At 43.4% G+C, this 26,111-nt stretch overlaps 1 protein-coding gene across 4 annotated transcripts in view; it reads left to right on the plus strand.

The window, feature by feature from the left end:
* The window catches only part of IRF2 (interferon regulatory factor 2), a 102,259-nt gene extending 79,774 nt beyond the window's left edge, over nucleotides 1–22,485 (plus strand). For all 4 annotated transcript variants that reach the window (XM_073607084.1, XM_073607077.1, XM_073607093.1 and 1 more), the window contains 4 exons: nucleotides 953–1,070; nucleotides 12,322–12,480; nucleotides 15,960–16,000; nucleotides 20,668–22,485. In XM_073607084.1, coding sequence (XP_073463185.1) covers nucleotides 953–1,070; nucleotides 12,322–12,480; nucleotides 15,960–16,000; nucleotides 20,668–20,979 — 630 coding nt within the window. In that variant the 3' untranslated portion in view covers nucleotides 20,980–22,485. The remainder of the gene's footprint in view (nucleotides 1–952; nucleotides 1,071–12,321; nucleotides 12,481–15,959; nucleotides 16,001–20,667) is intronic.
* The last annotated feature ends 3,626 nt before the right edge of the window (nucleotides 22,486–26,111 follow it).

Here is a 26,111-nt window from a genome sequence, read left to right on the forward strand (position 1 = left end):
AGTATAGGATTTAAAGAGGGGGTGGGAGCAGGTTTAAGCATAGTTAATAATAGCCTGGAATTCCACTTTAATTCTTTGTTACCATTCTTGGCAAAAGCAACACTAAGCACAAATGATCCCTGCTTTACATGATCCGGTTCAAAATTCAGACACACTTCATACCAGATCATTTGAGCCCAACTTTAGCCAAAAAATTAGCAAAGAGTTACATTTTCAGGCAGGCATTTATGTCTGTGACCCCACTGGGGAGATTTTTGCTGACTTTTGTGCCTGTAGATCCAGGATGAGAAATAGGGGTAGCATAGTTGTCATTGTGACAGGAAAAACATACTTTTGTTGTGAATCTCTGTTTGTAGAGATTTGCCTTCACTTCCTGTCTTGAAAGGGAATTGAGGGGAAATTTCCTCATTAGGGACACAGGCAGCAATAAAACCTGACAGAAGTGCTGAACTTTCCTCCCTCTGTCTTTCTCTGAAGTTGGTCTTTCAATAATGCTTTATATGTAAATGTTTGAAGCGAAAACCCATGTGCACTAATCTTTGTTGTGGTGGCATGTACAAATTTATTCCAAAGTATTTAAGAAAAGAACCACAAAAATGTTAAAAACACACTTTAGGGGTGGGGAACTATGAGAATCTTGTGATGACATTTTCAGTTTCAATTTGACTAGTAAGGAGGTTAAAAGCACTTAAGTTGTGTATTTGATAACGGGGGAAAAAAAGCTATGATGTACGTCATGAGCATCTTTTTTTCACATTAAACACCTTGCTGTGTGAACACAAATTGTAAAATGATCATTTTTACAAATGGCAAACCACATTTTGTTTTTAAAGTGCTGTCCATCTTCTTTAGTAATTATCCCTAGTGCAAAGGTCACACCAGTAGAATAGAAGAAATAAAAAAACACATAATGCTTTGGATAGATTTATTTAATCCTTTGTGTTTTGTACAGGAGGAATTTGGCCAGAGAGCGTTGCCTTTGGTGAATGGAGCATATACTCTTCATCCACAATATGCATTGATATGTTCGACATTAAGACCAGAAGTTGATAGCACTGTAAATATTGTAGGTAAGTGTTTAAACTGCCGTATCCTTATGAAGCTAGAGGTAGTTCACTGCATGTTAATAGTGTCTTTGCACTTTGAGGCATCCTGCCTATTGAGAATGTGTTTACGTGCAAGAATATGGAAGTTGTCAAAGCTTAGGATGCCCTCTTTATCATTCCTTCATTACTTGGTGGTTTACTTGTAAGTGTCCACAGGGGAAAGATGTGGCCAACTCATGGTATGCTAAAGCATCTCATGGTTTTTTCTTTTATATTATAACCTTACTTTAAATCAGCGGTTGTCAATTTACTATAGATGGGCCTCAACTGCAGCCCCTGACATCCCTAAAGGGCCACGCTTCATGTTCAGTATGTGTAATGCTATGAAAGACTGTTTGTGGACATTCCACAGGAGGTGGTCAGAGACTGTGAATAATGCTACAGATGTGGTTGTAGGCTGCAGACATGCTGCGGGACACTGACATAGACTGGGAACATGTTACTGGAGATTACTGCTATTGCAATCCCTTTATAATTAAATGTTCCCACTATTGACCTCTGGGGTCCAAGTGCTGCAATACAAGTACCAGAAGGCTGCATTTGGCCCTCAAGCCATAGATTGGGCACCAGAGCTTTAGATATTTACTAGTGCAGACACACTTTAAAGGATAAGTTTGGTTTTGGTAACATGTTACGTGTTCTACCCATTTTTAGGGTAGAACATGGGACATGTTCCCGCTCCTACAGCCGTTCAGTGATCCGAGCTCTCGCTGTGACAGCAGTATGGGGTAAGTTCCCCATTCAAATTGTCACTTTTTGAAAAGCGCAGAGAGTTCTGTGCATGAATTCACTACAACTACTGGCAGCCTTTTCGGCTGTCGGCTTGTGGTTCTCTATGAACTACTACATGTGCTGTTGACTGCTGTGGTAGTTCATTGATTCTTCCTGTCTTTGTGAAGCTGCCTAGCTGTAATTGCGTTGATTTACTAAATGGTATGGTAGCCAATCAGCTTCTAAGTTCAGCTTGTTCAATTGAGTGCTGACAAAAAAATACCTGGAAACTGATCGGTTTTTATGCAGAGCTGCACCAGATTTTGCACTTTCTAGTTTTAATAAATCGATCCCTATGAGTTTGTGGAAACAACTGATCCAGAATCCATCCATACAGGTGAAAGTCTTGTGGCCAAATATAGCTTCTTTGATCATGTGATCTGTGGTAAATGGAAGAGCCAATCAACAGCTCTTCCTGAAAAATATAAAACTGGTCATGTTCTGTTGGTTTCTGTCAACATCCATATATTTGTGGCTCCATGCCTAATTATGCACATATGCCACTACCCATGTGTATAAATGCCTTGCTGGGCCTAGATGGTTTAAGCATTTCAGGCAAATATATATCTAGCGAGAGCTGTACTGCAGATACATTGAGAGCAAGCACATTAGTTTAGTCTGAAAACAACGCAGACGCAACTTCCCCTAGAACAGACCACACAGTTTCCATATTTGTAACTCTGGCATTTCTACAATGAAAATCATACAAGGGCCTGGTTTGCCTGCCACATTGTTGCTGCATTTTATCAATACAAAAGTGGAATTTCTGACTGCTTTTTAAGTACTGATTAGTTTGGTCTATACCAGGGGTAGCCAACCCCTGGCACGCAAAGCCTCTTTTGCCGGCACGCTACTCCCTCCCCATCAGCAGAGCAGCGCAGGGAAGTGTCGGTGAGACACTAATGAATTCCAATTTCAGAATTTCCCACGCTGCACCTGCACTGAGGGGGAGGTACTGTGCCCCCACACATTGTAAAGATGGGAAACATTGTTTGCTGTAGCTGCGATCGTCAGGTGACAGTTCGTGGAATTACTGTTGAGCTTCTGGGAACTTTGTTGAAATTATTCCTGAACCTTTGCGTCACTTACTACTGAACCCCTGCACTCTGTGTCCCTTTAAGCCACTGCCAGTATTCAGCGCAACGAAAATCACACCCAACCACTTTTTCTCACCTGCGAGGGCCCAACTTATGATCCTGCACGCAGGCCCGCTGCTTTCAGAAAATGCCCCTGACCTGAGCTCATAATTGCGCATCCATTCTATATGCTTGTATGTGACATCACATACAAGCACGTGGGCTGGGTGCAAGAGGTGGATCAGCAGGATGAGTGTGCCAGGACAGGTAGATGTCTCATTTCTGCTTCCTTTCACCACCCTGCATATCACGCATATCATAGATAAGAAGAGGGTACAGCATCGGAGCAGTTGAGCACGAGGGTACAGCGGTGGGGAAAATGAGCAGGAGGGGTTCAGATGTGGAACAGAAGAGCAGGGGGGTACAGCGGTGGGGCAGAGATACAGTGGTGGAAGAGATGAGAAAGGGGCTCAGCAGTGGGACAGAAGAGCAGGGGAGGCGCAGTGATGGGCCAGATGAGCAGAGGGGTTCAGTGTTAGGCCAGATGAGCAGGGGGGTTCAGTGTTGGGCCAGATGAGCAGGGGGGTAGAGCAGTGGGGCAGATGTGAAAGGAGGTGTATTGGTGGGGCAGATGAGCAGAGGGTTACAGTGGTGGAGCAGGAGAGCAGGGGAGGTACAGAGGTGAGCCAGATTTTCAGGAGGTACATTGGTGGGGCAGATGAGAAAGCTGGTTACAGTGGTGGGGCAGATGGTATCAGTGTGAGGACAGATGAGAAGGTGATTCAGTAGTGAGACAGAAGAGCATGGGGATATGGTGGTAGAGCAGATGTGCAGGGAGGTACAGTGGTGGGGCAGATGAGAAAAGGGGTACATTGATGGAGAAGATGAGCAGGGGGGTTACAGTGGTAGGACAGAAGAGCAAGGGGGTACAGTGGTGGGGCAGATGTGCAGGATGTACAGTGGTGGAAGGGATGAGAAGGGGGTTCAGCAGTGGGACAGAAAAGCAGGGGGGGTACAGTGATGGGGCAGATGAGCAGGGGAGGTTCAGTGTTGGGCCAGATGAGAAGGGGGTTACAGTCCTGGGAAAGATGAGCAGGGGGGGTTCAGTGTTGGGGCATACGAGAAAGGAGGTACATTGGTGGAACACATGAGCAGGGGGTTACAGTGGTGGGGCAGAAGAGCAGGGGGAACAGAGGTGGGACAGATGTGCAGGAGGTACAGTCGTGGGGCAGATGAGAAAGGGAGTTACAGTGGTGGGGCAGATAGGCAGATAAGTTCAGTGTTAGGACAGATGAGAAGATGGTTCAGTGGTGGAGCAGATGTGCATGGAGGTACAATGGTAGGACAGAAGAGCAGGGGGTTCCAGTGGTGGGGCAGATGAGAAAAGGGGTACATTGATGGGGTAGATGAGCAGGAGGGTTACAGTGTTGGGGCAGAAAAGCAGGGGGGTAGAGCAGTGGGACAGATGTGAAAGGAGGTGTATTGGTGGGGCAGATGTGCAGGGGGTTACAGTGGTGGGGCAGATGTACGGGGGGTTACAGTGGTGGGGCAGATGTGCAGGGGGTTACAGTGGTGGGGCAGATGTGCAGGGGGTTACAGTGGTGGGGCAGATGTGCAGGGGGTTACAGTGGTGGGGCAGATGAGGAGAAAGGGGGTTACAGTGGTGGGGCAGATGAGGAGAAAGGGGGTTACAGCGGTGGGGCAGATGTGCAGGGTGTTACAGTGGTGGGGCAGATGAGGAGAAAGGGGGTACATTGGTTGGGCAGATGAGGAGAAAGGGGGTACATTGGTTGGGCAGATGAGGAGAAAGGGGGTACATTGGTTGGGCAGATGAGCTGGGGGGTTACAGTGTTGGGGTAGAAAAGCAGGAGGGTAGAGCAGTGGGGCAGATGTGAAAGGAGGTATATTGGTGGAGCAGATGAGCAGGGGGTTACAGTGGTGGGGCAGATGTGCAGGGGGGGGACAGTGATCTGAGGTGTGAAGGTGCATGAATTGGGGCTCATCTGAGCTGTGGAGTTGCAGGAATTGGGGCTGATCTGAGGCATGAGAGTGCAGGATGTTAATTTCACACTACTAAAGTACCGTATTTATCGGCGTATAACACGCACCGGCGTATAACACGCACCTCAATTTAGGAGGGAATTTTAAGGAAAAAAAACTTTTAGGAGGGAAGTTGAAGGGAAAAAAACTTACATTTAAATGCCCATCATTGCAGCCTTCTCAGTGCAGCCTTGCCCCAGTGCAGCCTTGCCCCAGTCCAGCCTTGTCAGTGCAGCCTTGTCAGTGCAGCCTTGTCAGTGCAGCCATGTCAGTGCAGCCATGTCAGTGCAGCCATGCCAGTGCAGCCTTGCCAGTGCAGCCTTGCCAGTGCAGCCTTGCCAGTGCAGCCTTGCCAGTGCAGCCTTGCTAGTGCAGCCTTGCTAGTGCAGCCATGTCAGTGCAGCCTTGCTAGTGCAGCCATGTCAGTGCAGCCTTGCTAGTGCAGCCATGTCAGTGCAGCCATGTCAGTGCAGCCTTGCTAGTGCAGCCATATCAGTGCAGCCATGTCAGTGCAGCCTTCCCCAGTGTCCAGTCCAGCCTTGCCCCAGTCCAGCCTTGCTGAAGCCTGTGAGCTTCAAAATCGCCGACCGCGATTTGAAAATGGCGCCGCCGGCGCCGAAATACACAGAGCCGGTCGTCGGCTCTTCTCGGCGGCTCTCGTTTACTTTCGGTTCCACTCGGACGGTGAGCGGAGCTATCCGAAACTAGCCGAGTATACTCGGCTAGGTTCGGGCGGCGCTCGAGTGAAACGGAAAGCCGCCGAGAAGAGCCGAGGACCGGCACTGTGTATTTCGGCGCCGGCGGCGCCATTTTCAAATCGCGGTCAGCGATTTTTTAATTCTGACAGGTCAGGATCGCAGGGGATCGGCGTATAACACGCACCCGCGATTTTCCCCTGATTTTAAGGGGAAAAAAGTGCGTGTTATACGCCGATAAATACGGTACTTTACAGCATTTACGTTATAAAAAAATCATTTTCGTGATTGAGAGTGTGAACTTGACATTTTTTTGTTATAAAATCGGTGCGCTCAATTCCTTTGAAAACATTTTTCGGCACACTGTGCTCAAAAGGTTGCCTATCCCTGGTCTATACAGACAGAAGTAACATTGGGGGATATTTTAACTTCAATAATTTGAAAACGAGTCATTTCATGTTCCTGTCCACCTCTCATTTAAGTGTTATGATCACACAATGGAAACTGTACCTAAAATGTTTGGATTCTCTTGCATGTTTTGAAGGCTTTACATAGTTTTTCTTGCAGCAAAATGGGCTGTACAGAATTGACAACACAACAAAATTGGCATGAGTTTCCTTGTGTAAGAAGGAAGCCTTATGCACTTATTTCTGTAAATGTAATTTTTTTTTTTTTTGGTCTTAAGTTTTAGACTAGGGTAGGTAATGGTTCATATCCCTACTAGTTCTTTTTTTTTTGCTGTTTGTTTCAGTACATAGTCTATCCAAAGTATGGGAGATCCCCTTTTAGACCCTTGATATAGATACAGGTGTTACTGTGGAAGTTTACCCCTTCCTTACTGGTTTGTGACAATTTTAGCATTTTGGATTTTACATAATTTGCTCTCCTTGTGATAATCCTCATCCGAACAAATACAGAGAGGGGATCTTCTAAGCAGGGACACAGACAGTGGTGGCTGGTGCTCAAAATTTTTTGAAAAAAAAACATCATTTGCAGCCACTGTGCCCGTCAATTGCTGCCACTGTGCCCATCACACTGCCAGTGTGCCTTTGAATGCCCCCAGTGTGATACCCACCCACTCGCCGTCTGCCGGGCACTTACCCTGTCTTGGTGGGGCAGCGGGTGACAGCGACGAGCGGGGTCCTCCATGAGTCTCCCGCCGTCCTCATCTCCTGTCCTCTTCTCCTGATAGGCGTCCAATAGTGGCGCATGTCATTTCAGCCAATCAGGTGACAGGTAACAGACCCGAGCACCTGATTGGCGGAGAGGCGGTTTAGTGTTAGGAAAGTGAATAGTCAGCTGAGTGACCTGTGAGTGCCCAGCATGGCGCTCGCAGGTCACCTTTTTTGACGCCTATCAGAGCTTATGGTTTTAATCAGGTGCTTCAAAACCCCCCCCCGCCACTGTATTTCAGGCGCCCTGCACCAGAAAAGGAGCCAGGCGCCGGAATAGGGGGTGGCAGTGGCGGCCATAGATAAATTTGTGCATTTAATCTATCTATAGGTGATTGGAGGGGCGGCAGGAGAGAGGGGGTGGCGGCCGCCACTGGACACAGACAAGACTAAAAATCAAAGGCACCAACACAGATGGGCTTTGTCCTAACAATCTCAATTTTTACAGTCTTGTCTAGTCAATGGCAAAGGAACGCCTGCTTAAACCCGTGCAGCTATAAACATGTGAGTAGTATATCGTTGTATATCATACCAAAAAACATACAAAACATCCATCCAAAAAGTATAGTCCATAAAATATCTATAAAGCCACAGTGGAAATCAAAAACACCCAGTGCTTAATCTCATAGGAAAGCAGCTCAATGTCACAATCGACCCTCAAGATTACTGGAAGGTATGAAAGTGCTGTTGTATGGACTGTCATCTTCATATATGACTCCAGATCACAGATGGATACATCAGGATGGAAATCCCATATGCATAAAAACCTCCCCTTTCCCAACAGGCATTGGTGCACTCTGTAATCTTGAAGCTCTGGCCAAAAACACACTCTCTCTTCCATAGCACTTCAGGTCTGCAGAAGAACACTTGTAATGAAGGATGTGGTCTTTACCCATCTCTGCCAGCATAGAGCACTGGAGTGGTAGGGCATTTTTTTTTAAGTGATATTCGGTAAAAAGTCCATAATGTACTCAGGACATTACAAAGATAAAAAAAAAGTTTGAGATTTCAGTTAAGTTTTAAAGTATAACTAAAGACAAAACTTGTTTCATTTTGGATAGAGTAAGGGAGGGTTATAGCCCTTGTGAATTTTTTTTTTTTTTTTTGTGTCCCGTTGGGGAGATTTCCCTTCACCTCATAGCCATAACAGGAAGTGAAAGGAAATCCCTGGTTGTCACCAGAACTAGTGTCCACGTTGAAAGATTTCCCCCCTGTGACCATCCAAAATGTGATAACTATAAACATGACAAATAGAGAGGGTGAATCTCCCTCACGGGGGCACAGACAGCAATATAAAGCTGACAGGTGTTCTAATCCTTCTACAGCCTTTCAAAAACTAAAACAAGTCTTGCCTTTTAGTTATACTTTAAATTAAAAATATAATTACTTAGATACTTTATTTCATGAACCGGGTCCTGCCCTATCCCTGCAAATTTGTAAGTGGTAGTATGTTTTGCATTTTTTGTTTTTAAATTAGATTAACAGACATGCTAATAGGGATGAGCCCGATGTTTGCCAAACAGCGAACCTTATGCGGTGTTCGCAGCAAATTCGAAAGCCGCGGAACACCGTTAAAGTCTATGGGACATTAACATGAAAAACTAAAAATGCTCATTCTAAAGGCTTATATGCAATTTATCGCCATAAAAAGTGTTTGGGGATTTGGCTCTTGCCCCAGGGGACATGTATCGATGCAAAAAGAAAGTTTTAAAAACGGACGTTTTTTCAGGAGCAGTGATTTTGACATATTCCTTTAAATATCTTGCCTTGGGGATGACTATAGTATGCCTGTAAAAAAAGCAGTTTTCCCGTGTTTAGAACAGTACCACAGCAAAATAACATTTCTAAAGGGAAAAAAAGTAATTTAAAACTGATCACGGCTGTAATGAATTGTCGGGTCTCTGCAATATAGATAAAGCTCATTGAGAAAAAAAGGCATGGGTGCCCCCCCCCAGTCCATTACCAGGCCCTTCAGGTCTCGTATGGATTTTAAGGGGAACCCTGCGCCAAATTGCATAAAAAATTGGCGTAGGGGTCCCCCCAAAATCCATGCCATTCAGGTCTGGTATAGTTTTAAGGGGAACCCTGCACCAAAATTTTTAAAAAAAAATGGCGTAGGGTCCGCCCCCAAAATCCATACCAGACCCTTATCCGAGCACGCAACCTGGCATGTTGATGGGGACAAGGGCCTCATCACCACAACCCTTGCCAGTGGTTGTGGGGATCTGTGGGCAGGGGGCTTATCGGAATCTTGAAGTCCCCTTTAACAAGGGGACTCCCAGATCCCGGCCTCCACCCTATGTGAATTGGTAACGGTTACATTGTACCCCTACCATTTCACAAAAAAGGTGCAAAAAATAGTAAAAAAGACAGGAGACACTTTGGACAAGTCCTTTATTAAAAGATAAATATGCCCTGCAATGTAGATCCATCTCGCATCGCCGACGAGTCGAAAAGAGAAAAAAAGCCAAAACCGCTCCACCCCCATGGGAGGCTTCCGCCGAGTAACGCTTCTTCTCGGTGACAGCTGTTATATAGCTAAGGGCAGGGCCATTCGGTGATGTAAACGGGCGACCCCGTCTTCCTTTGACGTAACGTGGCGTCAGAGGGGGGAGGGGTCACCCGTTTATGTCACCGGGTGGCCCCGCCCTCAGCTATTTAGCAGCTGTCACCGAGAAGAAGCGTCACTCGGTGGGAGCCTCCCGTGGAGGCGGAGCTGTTGCGGCTTTTTTTTTTTTTCTTTTTTCAACTCGTCGGCGACATGAGATGGATCTACATCGCGGGGCATTTTTACTTTTTATCTTTTAATAAAGGACTTGTCCCAAAGTGTGTCCTGTCTTTTTTACAATTTTTGACACCTTTTTTGTGAAATGCTAGGCATACAATGTACCCGTTACCAATTCACATGGGGGGAGGCCGGGATCTGGGGGTCCCCTTGTTAAAGGGGGCTTCCAGATTTTGATAAGCCCCCCGCCCGCAGACCTCCACAACCAACGGGCAAGGGTTGTGGGGACAAGGACCTCAACATGGGGGCAAGGTGCTTTGAGGGGCTACTCCAAAGCACCCTCCCCATGTTGAGGGCATGTGGCCTGTTTTTTTTTTTTGGCCTGTTTTTTTTTTAATTTGACGCAGGGTTCCCCTTAATATCCATACCAGACCTGAAGGGCCTGGCTAGCTTTTGACATTTGTAACAAAGATTAGCTTGCAAGAGAAGGCAAAAGGACTATATAATATATAAATGTGTATGTATGTTGTGTATATATGTGTGTGTGTGTATATTTTTTATATATATATATATACATATACATACACACAGTATCTCACAAAAGTGAGTACACCCCTCACATTTTTGTAAATATTTTATTATATCTTTTCATGTGACAACACTGAAGAAATAACACTTTTGCTACAATGTAAAGTAGTGAGTGTACAGCTTGTATGACAGTGTAAATTTGCTGTCCCCTCAAAATAGGTCAACACACAGCCATTAATGTCTAAACCACTGGCAACAAAAGTGACTACACCCCTAGGTAAAAATGTCCAAATTGGGCTCAAAGTGTCAATATTTTGTGTGACCACCATTATTTTCCAGCACTGTCTTAAGGCTCTTGAGCATGGAGTTCACCAGAGCTTCACAGGTTGCCACTGGAATCCTCTTCCACTCCTCCATGACAACATCACAGAGCTGGTGGATGTTAGAGACTATGCGCTCTTCCACCTTCCATTTGAGGATGCCCCACAGATGCCCAGTAGGGTTTAGGTCTGGGGACATGTCCATCACCTTTACCCTCAGCTTCTTTAGCAATGCAATGGTTGTCTTGGGGGTGTGTTTGGGGCGCTATCATGTTGGAATACTGCCCTGCGGCCCAGTCTCCGAAGGGAGGGGAATCATGCTCTGCTTTTCGTATGTCACAGTACATGTTGGCATTCATGGTTCCCTCAATGAACTGTAGCTCCCCAGTGCCAGCAGCACTCATGCAGCCCCAGACCATGACACTCCCACCACCATGCTTGACTTTAGGCAAGACACACTTGTCTTTCTACTCCTCACCTGGTTGCCACCACACACGATTGACACCATCTGAACCAAAAAAGTTTATCTTGGTCTCATCAGACATGGTTCCAGTAATCCATGTCCTTAGTCTGCTTGTCTTCAGCAAACTGTTTTGCGGGCTTTCTTGTGCATCATCTTTAGAAGAGGCTTCCTTCTGGGATGACAGCCATGCAGACCGATTTGGTGCAGTGTGTGGCTTATGGTCTGAGCACTGGCAGGCTGACCCCCCACCCCTTCAACCTCTGCAGCAATGCTGGCAGCACTCATATGTCTATTTCCCAAAGACAACCTCTGGATATGATGCTGAGCACGTGCACTCAACTTCTTTGGTCGACCATGGCGAAGCCTCTTCTGACTGGAACCTGTCCTGTTAAACCACTGTATGGTCTTGGCCACCATTCTGCAGCTCAGTTTCAGGGTCTTGGCAATCTTATTAAAGCCTAGGCCATATTTATGTAGAGCAACAATTCTTTTTTTCAGATCCTCAGAGAGTTCTTTGCCATGAGGTGCCATGTTGAACTTCCAGTGACCAGTATGAGAGAGTAAGAGCGATAACACCAAATTTAACACACCTGATCCCCATTCACACCCGAGACCTTGTAACATTAATGAGTCACATGACATCAGGGAGGGAAAATTGGTAATTGAGCCCAATTTGGACATTTTCACTTAGCGGTGTACTCACTTTTGTTGCCAGCAGTTTAGACATTAATGGCTGTGTGTTGAGTTATTTTGAGGGGGCAGCAAATTTACACTGTTATACAAGCTGTACACTCACTACTTTACATTGTAGCAAAGTGTCATTTTTTTCAGTATTGTCACATGAAAAGATATAATAAAATATTTTACAAAAATGTGAGAAATGTGAAGGTTGCACTCACCTTTGTGAGATACTGTGTGTGTGTGTGTATGTATATGTATGTATATGTATATGTGTATATATATATATATATATATATATATATATATATATATATATATATATATATATATATATATACTGTGAGTATAGCAGCAACAGATAGGCATGGTCAATAGGCTGTAAAGGCCCAAGGGTCCTGCAGAAGTTCCCCACAATGACAGGGCATTCCCTGGGCCTGTCAATATCCATATAGTGGTACAGTATTCTTCAGCCTACATAGATCTAAAAAAAGGACCAGGGGGTAGTTGGGTAACAAGGTTGTGTAAATGGGTGGTAAAAAAGGTTGCGCACCCAGCAGATGGAGAGACAGAAAAAGGACAAAGGAAACTAGGGGGTGTTCTGCTCTTTTTATATAAATGTCTTTATTGTAATGTTAAGAAACATAAACCAGATTATAATGTATGCATCGCATATTAGTTGGTAAGCCTACCAGTGCTTATGGCTTGTACAATGTAATATGTAATCTGTGTGTTTCCATGTTGCAGATGGAACGGCATATAGCAACAGCATGGTGGAAGAAATGATTGTCACCAACCCTCCTGATGTTTGTCAAGTTGTTGAAGTAATGACAGAAAGTGATGAGCAGCCACCATTTCCCTCTCAGCATTATCCACTGCAGATCTCCCCAGTCTCTTCATACGAAGGTCAGTGGGCACAGTATAATTCCTTAAAGAAGTGCACTTGTCCCCTCCAAGCAGCCACCTAACAGGCTAGATAATATTATTTAATAGGTGGCTTGCACATTCACTACAAAGAAGTAATACTACTAGTTGGATAGCATGTTCTTTGGAGGTAATTTTATCAAACTTCAGCCCATATGTGTCGTGAAGTCAAGTCAAGTCGTGTATGCATCAGTGTTCTCTAAATGTTTTTGCTCAGTTTGTACTCTTTTCTCTTATTCCCACAAGAACTGACCACTATTACTATTACACCTAGAGATGTGTATGCATCATGGTGTCCTTTAAATGTTTTTGCTCAGTTAGTACTCTTCTTATTCCCACAACAACTAGACCCAAGGACTGACCACCATTAAAGATAGGGATGTGTATGCAGCAGAGTGTCCTCTAAAAGTTTTTGCTTAGTTAGTACTCTTCTCTTACTCCAACAACATCTAGACCCAAGGACTGACCTTACAGATAGAGAATGAGGAACATTGCATACCATGTTTAAGCACTATAGCCGAGGAGTGACTACCTTACAGTCGTGTAATGACAAATGTATTAAATCGAGCCTGTGCTTTGGCTACCGTAACCCCAAAATTTCAAGCTAAAGGTACAGGACTAGTAACCAGCATTACCTGTACACACTCTGCAGTTGATTTACCATGCCCCATTCCTTGCTATGCGTTTGTTTTGAGGTAGCCATCTTGGTAGAGGAGCATGCTTTCTGAAGACCTGTCCTCTGATGACTGGTAATAAATTGATTTGTGAGGGCAATGATCACGAAGCTGCAGGAGAAGTAGAATCAGTAAAGATCTAGAGAATGGTTAAAGCAGAAGAAAAGGTAATCCTTGCAATACAGTTCTCACTTCAAATCACATGAGAGTAGCAGTCATCAGAAGTAGGAGTGGGCTGCATATGGCTTAGATGATCTAACACTGCAGATATGCAGCTATAGGATGCTACTGGAACAGAGGTGCCCATGCACAGTCAAATGTCATGAAATGCAGGAGTTGTGGAAAAAGGTAGACTTTTTCATGGTACTACTTGGCTACAATTAACTCTTTATAGATAGGTTAGCAAAACTTTTGCGTATAGGTCATATATATGGCAGGATAGAGACCTAAAGTGCCTACATGTAGAGATTACTAGCAGAGTGAGCCAGATATTAGAGGCACTTGGTATTTATTTTTTTCAATATACAATTACATTATGAGCACATGGTTTAGCCTTCTGTACCCTCTGTACCCTTGTGCCTTGTGAAGGACAGACACTAGTCTTTAAAGCAGCACAACCATATGCAGTGTTCTTTTTGTTTTACCTTTTATTCTTGGTAGCTCAGCAACAGGAAAGTAACTCAAAACTAAGCAATATACTGCTTATTAAGCTGTGCAAATCCTTGCTAGCCGTGTGAATGTTGGGCTTAAAATTTATTATAAGAATAAAAGGCATGCTGGAACTACACCCACAAAAGATAGACACTTCATGGTTGGTAACTGACAGACAGGAAAAGCTACAGAATGGTGCCCAGTGCTGTAAACAAACTTAATGCACGCATGCATGGCGGGTAACAAAGAGAAAAGTGAAAAAAAACAGGAAAGTAATAAAATGAGTCTGTTTGAGAAATATGTGTCAAAGGTTACCTTTCAGAGCCATTTAAATGCAGTGAGGTGGGTAACAGAAGGGAGTTTGGTAAAATACAGCTAAACCATTCCTAAGCTAGGACTTCATTTTGCTTATCGGGAGCTCTGAAAATGTATGTCCATGTTCAGCAAAGAATTCTCCTTTTGGTTCTTCTTTGGTTCCATGGTAACTGGACTATTGTTAGTTTCTTTGTCATTTTAAAATAGAAAAATACATTGATTTTTCTTTAAAAGCAACGCGCTTGCATTCATTGTGCACATTTTCCTCTGTTCATTTCTACTTCATGTACTTAATGTTTATACATAGGTTTAAAACAAAAACATGGGCAAGTAAAGGATGGTATAAATTTAGCTATGAAGCAGTCTGTTGTACAAGGAAAGTACTAATCCTCATTTAATTTTAAATTGGATTGGAATTTATAATGTTAGTCTCAGCCAAAGGTCATGCAGATTGAAAGTAATGGGGTAGATTTACTAAAACTAGTGCACTCACCAGATTTGGCACACTTCAGTTTTAATAAATAACCCCCACTGTGTCCCAAACGTGAGACAAGATTACTGTTGGCTTACAGCTCATTTTTTGAAATTATCCCCCTAGCTGCCAAAAGGTAGTATTGAGAAAAATTACAATGCGCCTTTCCTTTAAAATGAAAGGTGTTTTTGAAAGTGCAGTTTGAAAGGTGTAGTTTGCCAAAGGACACATATATACAGATCCTCGGTCAGGATTCTTTTTGCCATCACCCTCAGAATAATTTAAGTGGTCCACATTCACCCTCATCATTGTATATCATGTTGGCACTGTAAGTGGTCAAAATCTGATGCATACAAGAACCTCATTGGATAGATATTTCAATATTATATATATATAATAATATTATGCCACCAATCAATGGTAAACATTTTTACTATAGTTTTGTGTCGTATTTGGCCTTGATGTCATAGAAAATTCTGTCCCCTTGAAATGCTCAATGATTTGATTTCTTTGGTTTTCTTTCAAGCCTGCACATCCATTTTAGATCTTTATTTTATTACTTATACTTGTTAAAGGATATGTAAAGGTTCATTAAAAAACAAAATAAAAAAAACAAACCTGTCATACTTGCCTCCTCTGTGCAGTTGATTTTTGCACAGAGCGGCCCCCGATCCTCCTCTTCTGGGGTCCTTCAGCGGCACTCCTGTCTCCTCCTCTCCTTGAGTGCCCCGTTGGAGAGCTGCTCTCCCTCGGGGCACTGGTGCGGGCGCGCTCCCGTGTCCTACTGCTGCGTCCATTGACACAGACAGCAGGACTCAGCCCCGCCCCCTGGCTCCCAAGTCAGTAGATTTGATTGGCAGCAGCAGGAGCCAATGGCTGCGCTGTTATCAATCTATCCAATCAGGACATGAGACACTGGCTGGAGCTGGTGTGCTTGTCCCTGTCACTGGAAAGACTGGGTTCAAGTAAGTAAAAGGGGGGCTCTGGAGGGCTGCTGCATTAGAGGAGTTTTTTCACCTTAATGCATTCAGGTGAAAAACCTTGAGGGTTTACAACACCTTTAACAACACTTGTTCTACCAGTTCACATGGACTGGAGCCAGTGTTGATAAAAGTTTGTGTTGTGAAATTTTCGTTCTGCAAGAAATGTAAGCAAATAGACCTATATGCCTTTCCTGCAAGAACCATGATCCTTACATGGTGCCTGAAAGCCCTTTCCCCTCCTGGCTTTGCTTATGCTGTAAAGGTAATACACTCCTGTTGAGTGTTGCTTGTATTTATTGACAGTATTGTAGTTTGATACACTATATTTTAATCTAATCTTTTTATTATTCATTTTGCTTTTGTTAGAGAGTGAAACTGATAGCGTGCCCAGCGATGATGAAAATGTGGTAAGTGTCTTGTTTTACCCCTTTTTAAGGTTCATACTGAAAATTTGAAACTGTTGGAATAAATATGTTTCTCCAAATTGATATTATAGTACTATGCATAAAAAAACTGAGCGGCCTAAGGGAACAGTACACTCAAAGTGAAAAATATAAAAATAATTACAACCCTGAAGTGGAGCGTAGTGTCTTCTGTCTTAGCATTTTGCTAAATGAACTGCACTGCAAAAAACTGAAGTATTGGGCTTGGTTGGTTTTACCTGCATATCTTATAGCAGGAACACTGAATATTTCAAGTAATAACCCCTTGAAAGATTACCTGGGATTACCAGGATCCAGCTGACTTTTGCGACATGTGTACCGCTTTCTGTTCAACAGAAGCCCATCTAATGACAGCCTTCTGTTGCACGAACTCACTGGAAAACCATCATTCAGTAAGCACTTGCAGCCAAAGGCTGCAAGCACTGATCAGTGTATTTTGACAGTGGATGTGAGGGGTCTCCCCTGTCAGAATACTATAGCACAGTATACTATAGCACAGTGGGAAAGATCCCTATAGCACACATTGTTGTGTTTAATGTGGGGATCTGTCCATTTTTTTTTTTTTTTTTTCATTTAAGCTTCTGGTTGAACAAAAAAACTGAGTATGCATATCCAGCTTAAAGCTGGAGTTCCACCCAAAAGTGGAACTTCCGCTTATCTGAGCGGGTACTAGTTTTTGACAGGTAACCTGTCACCACTTCCATCGGACCTCGCCGTGGCGAGGTACGTCAGAAGTCTGGCTCCCTCCTCCTTCCCCCTATTGTCGGGCCAGTAGGAGAGCGCAGCCATGCTTCGCCCCTGCGCAGTAAGGACTCGGCTGTGAGGGTCCCTTACCGGCAATGGCACCAGCAGCACCCAACAGCTGATGGAAACATCAGCTGTGGTGCAGACATCTCTGGACTCCAGGACAGGTAAGTGTCCTAATATTAAAAGTCAACAGCTACAATATGCGTAGCTGCTGACTTTTAATTTTTTGAGGGGAAGGCGGAACTCCACTTTAAGCTGTATTTGGCTTCATGATGTCATTCAGTGCTTTAAAAACATTGCTGCCTACCACTGGGTAGTTGGGAAATCGCTATTGACTTCCCTGGAGCCAACTTTAATTGTTAACGCACTAGTTGCAAAGCACAAGAACTGGAAGCATGTATGCAACAGAATGAGTTTTTAAAGTGCAGCATTTCATGATGGACACCATGGAGGAAAGTGTAATAGTTTACCTCCCTTAACGTGTTTGAATTCTCTCTGTGAATCTCTCTCGGTTGTATGTTTTGAAGCCAAAGTGATATTTTGACCTTTATCATACTCAAAGCGTGACCGTTTAACAGTCACCATTTAATATACAAATGTTAATCAAAAGCCACAATCAACTAAAATGGAAAATGTCATTAAACCATTTAGAAACAATAAGTGAAAAAAATACATATAGATAGACACGGTGTAAAGGATTACATAATCACTGTTGGTATGGTTGCTCTTTATAAGAGGGGTTAATGACAGCTCTGCAGTTGTTGATATGAGTGTTTGCTTAGGGAGGAGCCCTTTCTTTAAAGTATGTCAAATGACTGGTGCCTTAACTAAAGTAAGGCGATTGTGTTGTACATCTATATAATAAACAGCTGATTATGAGCAACAGCTGAATTAAAGTATATGTGAACAATGAACTTCTCATATTTGCTCCCCTTTGCTTTGTTAAATATTCAGTTGAAAGTGTTTTGTTGTATAGAGTTAAGTGCAAAAAATGTATATGTATATTGTTCCAAAAAAATCAATATAATCTGATTACATCCCATGCCTATGCTGCACGCTCCTCAATAAGCATTGTTCCCATTTCTTTCTCTGGACTATAGAACACCTCCCCCTTATGTTATGAAAATGAGGAGCATGAGAGGTGTTTTGCTGTCCTAACACCATCGTGTCCTAGGGTGACAACACTGATCCTCCATAGATATAGTACAGATAGTGAGCATTGTCACCCTAGGAAACATGATGTCTGTTACTGGCAGGATCATTAGGTGAAAATAAAGAAGCAAATTCACTCATTCATACATTCATGAGATTAGGACTTTACTGTGGGGACTCCCAGCGACTGATGCTGAGCTGAGGCAGTGCCCGCTCCTCATCCTGCTCAGGAGTTTAGGGCTGCTGTTTAAGTTAAGCTAAGGCAGTGCTGAATAGAAAAATGGCCTGGTCATGAAGGGGGTAAAATCTTCCAGAGCAGAAGTGCTTAAGCAGAAATGTTAATAGAAAAGTGAGGCATTGCTTTAAATAAGCCATTTTCATCAGGCTATTTTTTTAAGCATTACTAAATCTCAACGTCCTCTGAGACCTACAAACAGCTTACTTAACCCTTTCACTGCTAGGTCTGTACATTGTACTGTACGTCTGCAGCCGAAAGTGTTTGTATTTCTGACTAGCCAACTTTTTGTCCCCTATGTGATGGAAAAAAAAAACAGTAAATAAAAAAACAGTAAATAAAGAAAATTTAAATTGTAAAAAATGAAAGTTACACCCAAGCCCCTCCCCCTCAAAAAAAAATGTTGAGGCTCCCCCGCCACCTCATACACGCACGTACAAACGCATGCAACCGGGATGCCTACGCACAAAAACATGTTACATATCTCTACGTATGTTGGAGAGAGCAATATTTCTAACACCTGACATCCTCCAATGCAAAACTGATGACCTGTAGGGAGATTTTAAAGCGTCCCATATGGAAAATATAGAGTATGAAAGTTTGTCACCATTTCACGGTGCACAGAAATTTTAAGGTTTGCCATAATGGGTATGGGTATCTATTTACTCGGTGCAACCTCATCTTTTAAATTTTACCAAAAATTGGGCCAGTTTTTGTGCTCTAAAATTATCTTTGTATGTGTATATTTACTGAAATTTTGTGGTAATATTGTGTGATATAAAAAATTGGAACTACCTTTATTTTATTCTTTAGGTTGTCTGCTTTTAGAAAATATACATTGCTTTGGGGGTTTATGCATTCTTCAGACCTAAAATGATTTTTAAACGTGAGCAAAAAGCCCCAAAAAATGATCTCCCCTGGCCCAGGAAAGTGCTTGGCAAGCAGTTCTTATCTTTGCTAAGTGCCCCAGTTCACACACATGCATATGGAGTGTGTGGTGCGATACAGCAGTACAACTTTTTTTGCAGTGTTTGGCCTGTATCTAGGGCCGGTGCTACCACTAGGCAAACTAGGCGGTCGCCTAGGGCGCCTTGCTGCCTAGGGGGAGCCCGGCCACTGGTTTTCCTACTCTCTTCTCTCTGCAGCAAGCAACTAAGTCTCAGAATCAGCAGGCAGCTGCAGCTCCGTTCACACATAGTGTCAGAGGTGCAGCAGTGGTGGAGGACTGTGTCTGTGTCCTGACTCCCGCAGCAAGCAAACATTCATTGGTGGGCACTGGTAGGCTGCATTGAAGGGTGCTGGTGAGGCTGCATTTGATGGGCGCTGGTGGGGCTGCATTTGATGGGCGCTGGTGGGGCTGCATTTGATGGGCGCTGGTGAGGCTGCATTTGATGGGCGCTGGTGAGGCTGCATTTGATGGGCGCTGGTGAGGCTGCATTTGATGGGCGCTGGTGAGGCTGCATTTGATGGGCGCTGGTGAGGCTGCATTTGATGGGCGCTGGTGAGGCTGCATTTGATGGGCGCTGGTGAGGCTGCATTTGATGGGCGCTGGTGAGGCTGCATTTGATGGGCGCTGGTGAGGCTGCATTTGATGGGCGCTGGGTGGGGCTGCATTTGATCGGCGCTGGTGAGACTACATTTGATGGGCGCTGGTGAGGCTGCATTTGATGGGCGCTGGTGAGGCTGCATTTGATGGGCGCTGGGTGGGGCTGCACTTGATGGGCGCTGGTGAGACTACATTTGATGGGCGCTGGTGAGACTACATTTGATGGGCGCTGGTGAGGCTGCATTTGATGGGCGCTTTATTAAAAAGGTGCGATTTACATGGGCAGGGAAAAGGGGGCGGAGTCAGCCGGGGGGTCAGCAAAATGAGGTTTCGCCTAGGGTGTCAAAAATCCTTGCACCAGCCCTGCGATCCACCTGTATGTTGAATTGCTTTTTCTACCAATCTGCCAAAAGTATACTTGGACAGTCCCGGGAGTACAGGGCTCACAGCAAAGTCCTAATCTCATGAATGTATGAATGAGTGAATTTGCTTCTTTATTTTCACCTAATGATCCTGCCAGTAACAGACATCATGTCTCCTAGGGTGACAATGCTCACTATCTGTACTATATCTATGGAGGATCAGTGTTGTCACCCTAGGACACGATGGTGTTAGGACCGCAAAACACCTCTCATGCTCCTCATTTTCATAACATAAGGGGGAGGTGCCTCACAGGGCTCATAGGGAACAAGGCTTTATGACTGCTCTCTCGATAGTTATATTAACATCTGTACTCTGGAAATCCTTTGCCATATATTTATGTCCTTTTAAAAAAAAAAAAGACTGTATGCATATAGTGAAAAACAGCGTTTTGAAAACATATAAGCATTTAAAATATTAATTAAAAGAAGATTTACCCTAAGGCATTTTATTTTACAGTTTAATGCTTTGTGATAATGAATTGTAATAGGGAAAATAACACAGCCTCATATAGTTCTTTTTTGATTCCAGAGTCGATTGCAAAATCAAAGGACCAGTGAAAACAGAGAGTGTGTACGGACTGCCAGCCCAAGAGCACTCTATAACCTCCCTGGCATGCAGACCTTTGTAACGTCTAACAAGCCGGATCTCCAAGTTACAATAAAGGAGGAGAAGTTCCCCATGCCCTATAACAGCAACTGGCCCATGTTTCCAGAACCAAACCCCATTTTACAGACAGCCAGTTCTTCAACACTTAACATCACCCGGAAAGACCATGAAACCAGAGCCACAGTTATTAAGAAAACATCAGATATCACTCAGTCGAGCCTTAAGACTTTTTAGAAGGATTTGTTCATATATTTTTATTTTTATTTTGCGGGAGAGAAGAAAAAAAAAAAGGAATTTTGTCATCTTATTAAATTCACATTTTCTGCCCTTAACATGCCGTTTTGATTTATCAAATCAGTCAGTGTGGAAAGCTGCCGTGGATACCGACGAAGATTTTTCTCAGGATTAAGGTCTACCAAAAAAAGGGTCTGCAAGATGAGTGTAGAACAGGACCAATACAGATTCAAGTCAACACAGGCCTTAGCGTGGACTGGGAAGTGTGATATGGCAGGAGTATCATTCTTGTTTCTTAAAAGGAAAAAATATTAAAAAGGTCTATATTGTAAATATGTATATTTTATATTACAGTTGTAGCCCATTTGCAAGCTGCTTGTGCACCTTACAAAATGAGCACTTCACAGAAGGCAAGTGGCCATTTATTGTACTCCTATACATTTTTTGGGGGGGGCACAACTTAAACAGCCTTATGTTGGGCATACCCAGGCTTGGCTTGTATTCAGTATAACAAAATGTTGGTATATTTGCATGTTCTCCAAAAGATTTAAGAGCACCTTACAGACACAAAGGTCTGTTCATGACAGCTATGACTTTTTGGCAGAAAGATTGCACATCTTATCTACTTTTTTTTTTATTATTATGGTGGCTATAAACTGCCCCCAGGCACTGTGAGATCTGCCGATTTGCGCAACAATTTCCAGGCTGCCAATGTCACTGTAAGTTTTCTTCCCCACCCCAGTCAGACTGTCGATTGTCAAACATTTTTTTTATTTTCAAAGCATGTACAGTTAAAGGAACATTCCTTTTTCTCTGAGGAAAAGGCAGGTATCCACATTAATGCATAGAATTTCAACCTATTTGGAAACACTATCAGGCAGCAATTTAAAATAACTTGTAAATGGCTGAGCAGACATAGTGGTAAAATAAGGAACTTTCCTGTGTGCCCTAAAACCGCACAATTCTGACTTGAGAATTTATTAAACTAAAGAAAAATGTTTTTGAGATGTTTGAAAGATCTTCCTAATTCTTCTTTATAATATGTTTTTCCTTTACAGTTAAAGATTAATGCAAGAGGGACTACAATGTTTTCTGTACTGGAAAAAAATATATCAGCTCTTCTACAAATGCCTTAGTTGGTGATTATCAAAGAAAAAAAAAAACTCCAGGCAATTTTGTAGAAAATACATTTCTCTTAACTCATAGGTCTTTTGCTTAATGCAAAACTGCAATGACTTCAATCAAGGAGTAGCTGATTGGCAACGAAAATTAGGCACTCAATGGGCCACTACACCTGCATTAAAAAGTTTTAGTTTTAATTGGAATCTTACCTTGAAGGTGAATTTGCTTTCCAAAGTATACATACTGTGCTGGCCATGCACACATCTTTTACTAATAATGTTGGAACATTTCCAGCAACCAAGATTTATACTTAAACAATAATATGTTGAAAAGCATAATTCTTTGTATTGAAATGCTTGCAAAATTAAAACATTATTTAATTTGGAGAGTACTCAAACTAAAGAATTTGTCCAGCGTGTTTGAATATTTCTCTGACCAATGCTATATAATTATCACTTTTTAACACCCATGATACTTGGATGTGACATGCAAATTCCAAATCTCTTTTGCTTTGGTTAAAAAATTGCATAATATATGACTATGTGTCTGCCTTAGACTGGGTTTTCTCACCCACCTTTAGCTGCTGTTGTATTATACTATAAAATAAATTAAAAATGTAACATGGAGCTTGGGACCTCCTCATAGCAGCTGTAGCCAGTGTGCAGACCTGCAAATAAAGAGCTTTTTGCCACTAGTCTCCAAAGAATGGATACTAAACAGTTTGGGTGGTTTAATTCTCCAGCATCTATATTAGACTGAAACACTCATTTTGGAAATACCAGCCCTTTAAGGCAATGGCCTGCTACAACAGTAAAGGTTCTGTTCAGAGTAAAATATAAATAGTTGTTCTATTAATGATTGTAATTTATTAAAAGAGCCTTTTTTTTTACTAACCTGCTCAAACCAAGGTACAATAGATCTCTACAATTTAGATCTATTCAGAGTTTTATATCTTCTTGAGCATTTTAAAATAATTATTATGCAAATTATTAAAAAATAAAGATATTACTAATCTCTCCCAAAGAAAGCTTTGTTTATGTTTTATACAGGGGATATTTTATTTGCGGTAAAATCTAAAATAAATATAATTTTTTTCTATCTTTTTATACAACAGATTTATTTTATGATTCAGTTTCCTGTTTGTTAGTGGAAATAATGTTAATTACAACAGCGCAGTTTTCTCATTTTTGTTGTTAACACGAAACTGATATATCTGTCTAATGTAGAAAGAAAAATTATCCTGTGGATCGATAAATAAATATTAATTGCAGTTTTATTTGCTAAAAAAAAAAAACATGTTGAGATTTCCATTTGTCTCTAGATGTGAGTGGTGTCATTCATTTGTGTTCACATAAGTAAAAAAGCAGCAAGGGGGGCGGGACTTTAGATGAAGCACATGGTTGCAATGTGGTGAACTGGTGGATGTATAAAAAGTTTAATCGGTTCTTATACATATATACACATAATTAGCTGATGTCAGTTTGGAAAGGATTCAACATGACAAAAACATGGGTAAAACGGAAAATTGTATCATACTTACCGTAATTTTCCTTTCCTGGTGCCTATCCATGGCAGCATACTAGTGATAGAGCTCCGCCTCGACTCCTCCCTCAGGACCAGTGAATAGCATAAATTAAAGGCATAGTCCCTCCCCCAACATTCTCCGTAAAATAGAATACCGAGGGTGGGAGCGTATGCTGCCATGGATAGGCACCAGGAAAGGAAAATTATGGTAAGTATGATACAATTTTCCGTTTTCCTGGTGCCTCCATGGCAGCATACTAGTGATAAATAACTAGCTGACACGGGTGGGATAATGCTTAACAATAAATGTTTAATTAGAATGAGACATTGCAGCCTGAACTGCCCTTCTCCCGAACTCAACCGTTGTGAGAGCTCCTGGGTCGATACGGTAGTGTCTGAGGAAAGTATTGCGAGAAGACCAGGTGGCGGCCCTGCACACCATCTCTAATGACACGTTAGCCCTTGCTGCCCAGGAGGTTGAGACTGCCCTTGTAGAATGAGCACTCACTCGGGATGGAGGTTCCATATTCTTTATCCTGTAGGCCTTCTGGATTAGCTTTACCACTCAAGATGCCAGAGTTCTGATGGAAGCTTCTTTGCCCCTGTATTTACCGAATGGAACAATCAAGAGTCTTTCCGAGTTCCTGAAGGATCTAGTGGCCTCTAGGTAGGCTCTGAGCACTCTGGATATGTCCAGCTCGTGACATGATCCTGAATCTGCTTCAGCAAATACTGGTAGTGCCCAGGGCTCCAAAAGGTGGCTTGGAGTAGTGACCTTAGGTGTGAACCCCCGAAGGGGACGAAGTTCCACTCTATCGTGAAAAAAAGAGATGTGGTCATCACCTATTCCCAACGAGTGGAGTTCTGAGATCCTTCTACCAGATGTAATGGCTAACAGAAAAACCGTTTTCAGTGTTATGTTCCATATTGTCAGTTGTTCCACTGGGGTAAATGGATGGTCAGAGAGGACTTCAAGGACCAGGGATAAATCCCACTTGGGAAAAGACCGTCTGGCAGGTGGCCGGATCTTCAGCACTCCTCTGAGGAAAGTGACTACTAAGGGCTCTTCCGCCCATCTTTTATTTGTTGCGGCAGAAATTGCTGCTACTTGCACTTTGAGAGAACTTAGGCCAAGACCCAGATCAAGTCCTGATTGGAGGAAGCCGAGAACACCTGATGTAGAAGGAGAGATTGGATTAAACTCATTTGAGGCAGCAAATGACAAGAACTTGTCCCATATTCTTGAATATATAGCATTGGTTGCTGGTTTCCTGGCTCCTAGGAGGGTTGTTATGACCCCTGGGGAGCATCCTAGGGACTCGAACCTTCGCCTCTCAACCTCCAGATTCGAAGGTTCAGCTTCTGAGGGTCTGGATGAACTAAACTGCCCTGCATCAGAAGTTGAGGGAAAGGATGGATCCTGATTGGAGAGCTCACACTGAGGCGCATAGCTAGAGGAAACCAGGGTCTCCTCAGCCAATATGAGAGTACTGCCAGTACCTGGACTGCTTCTCTGAGAAGTCTCAGGAGGAACTTGAATATTAATGGCCGGGGGGGAAGGCATATGCGGTGGTGAACCTCCAGGGGCATGACAGGGCATCTACTTCCTCCGCTTGCGTATACGGAAGGCGAGAGACGAACCTGGTCAGTTTGGCATTCCCCGGGGTGGCAAATAGGTCTACTTGAGGGGGATCCCAGAGGTTGGCAATCTGATGGAAGACCTGGGGATGAAGAGCCCACTCGTTGTTGTCCAAGAATTTCCTCGACAACGTGTCTGCTTCCGTGTTCAACCTTCCCGGGAGATACATCGCCCTGAGGTCTAGGACGTTCTTCTCTGCCCAGAGCATAATCGGCTCCACTTCCCTGAGGAGTGATGTGCTGCGAGTGCCCCCCTGCCTCTGCAGGTATGCGACAGCTGCCCTGTTGTCCAGGCGTAAAAGTACTCTCTGGCCCCTGATCTGAGAAGCCAATGAAGTTAGTGCCAAGAACGCTGCTCTCATCTCCAGTATGTTGGATACTACTCCCTGGGTGGAGCAGGACCATCTCCCCTGTATCCTGGTTTCCCCGCAATAGGCTCCCCAGCCCTGTCCACTTGTGTCAGACGTAACTGTGATCCAGAAGAGGGAACCCAGATAGCGAGGTTTGGAGAGGTTTTCCGGCAGAGTCCACCAATGAAGGCTCCTGCGCATTGCTCCCGTCAGCAGAATTGTCTGAGAAAGTCGCTGTTTCTTCCACTGCGCCAAGAAACCCGTCTGAAAATACCTCAAATGCCAATGGGCCCAAGGAATCATCGGTATACAGGCAGACATTGTGCCAATGAGGCTCAGGCATTGCGATGCCGTTAGATACCGGCTCGCGATGGTTTTGACCATCTTCTGGATAATAATCCTCATCTTCAGGGATGGTAATGACACTGTCCCCTCCCGGGTGTTGAACATCGCACCTAGATAGATCATCCGCTGTGTAGGTGCAAGCTGACTCTTCTC

Source organism: Aquarana catesbeiana, linkage group LG01, assembly GCF_042186555.1.
Source record: "Aquarana catesbeiana isolate 2022-GZ linkage group LG01, ASM4218655v1, whole genome shotgun sequence".
Classification (NCBI taxonomy): domain Eukaryota; kingdom Metazoa; phylum Chordata; class Amphibia; order Anura; family Ranidae; genus Aquarana; species Aquarana catesbeiana.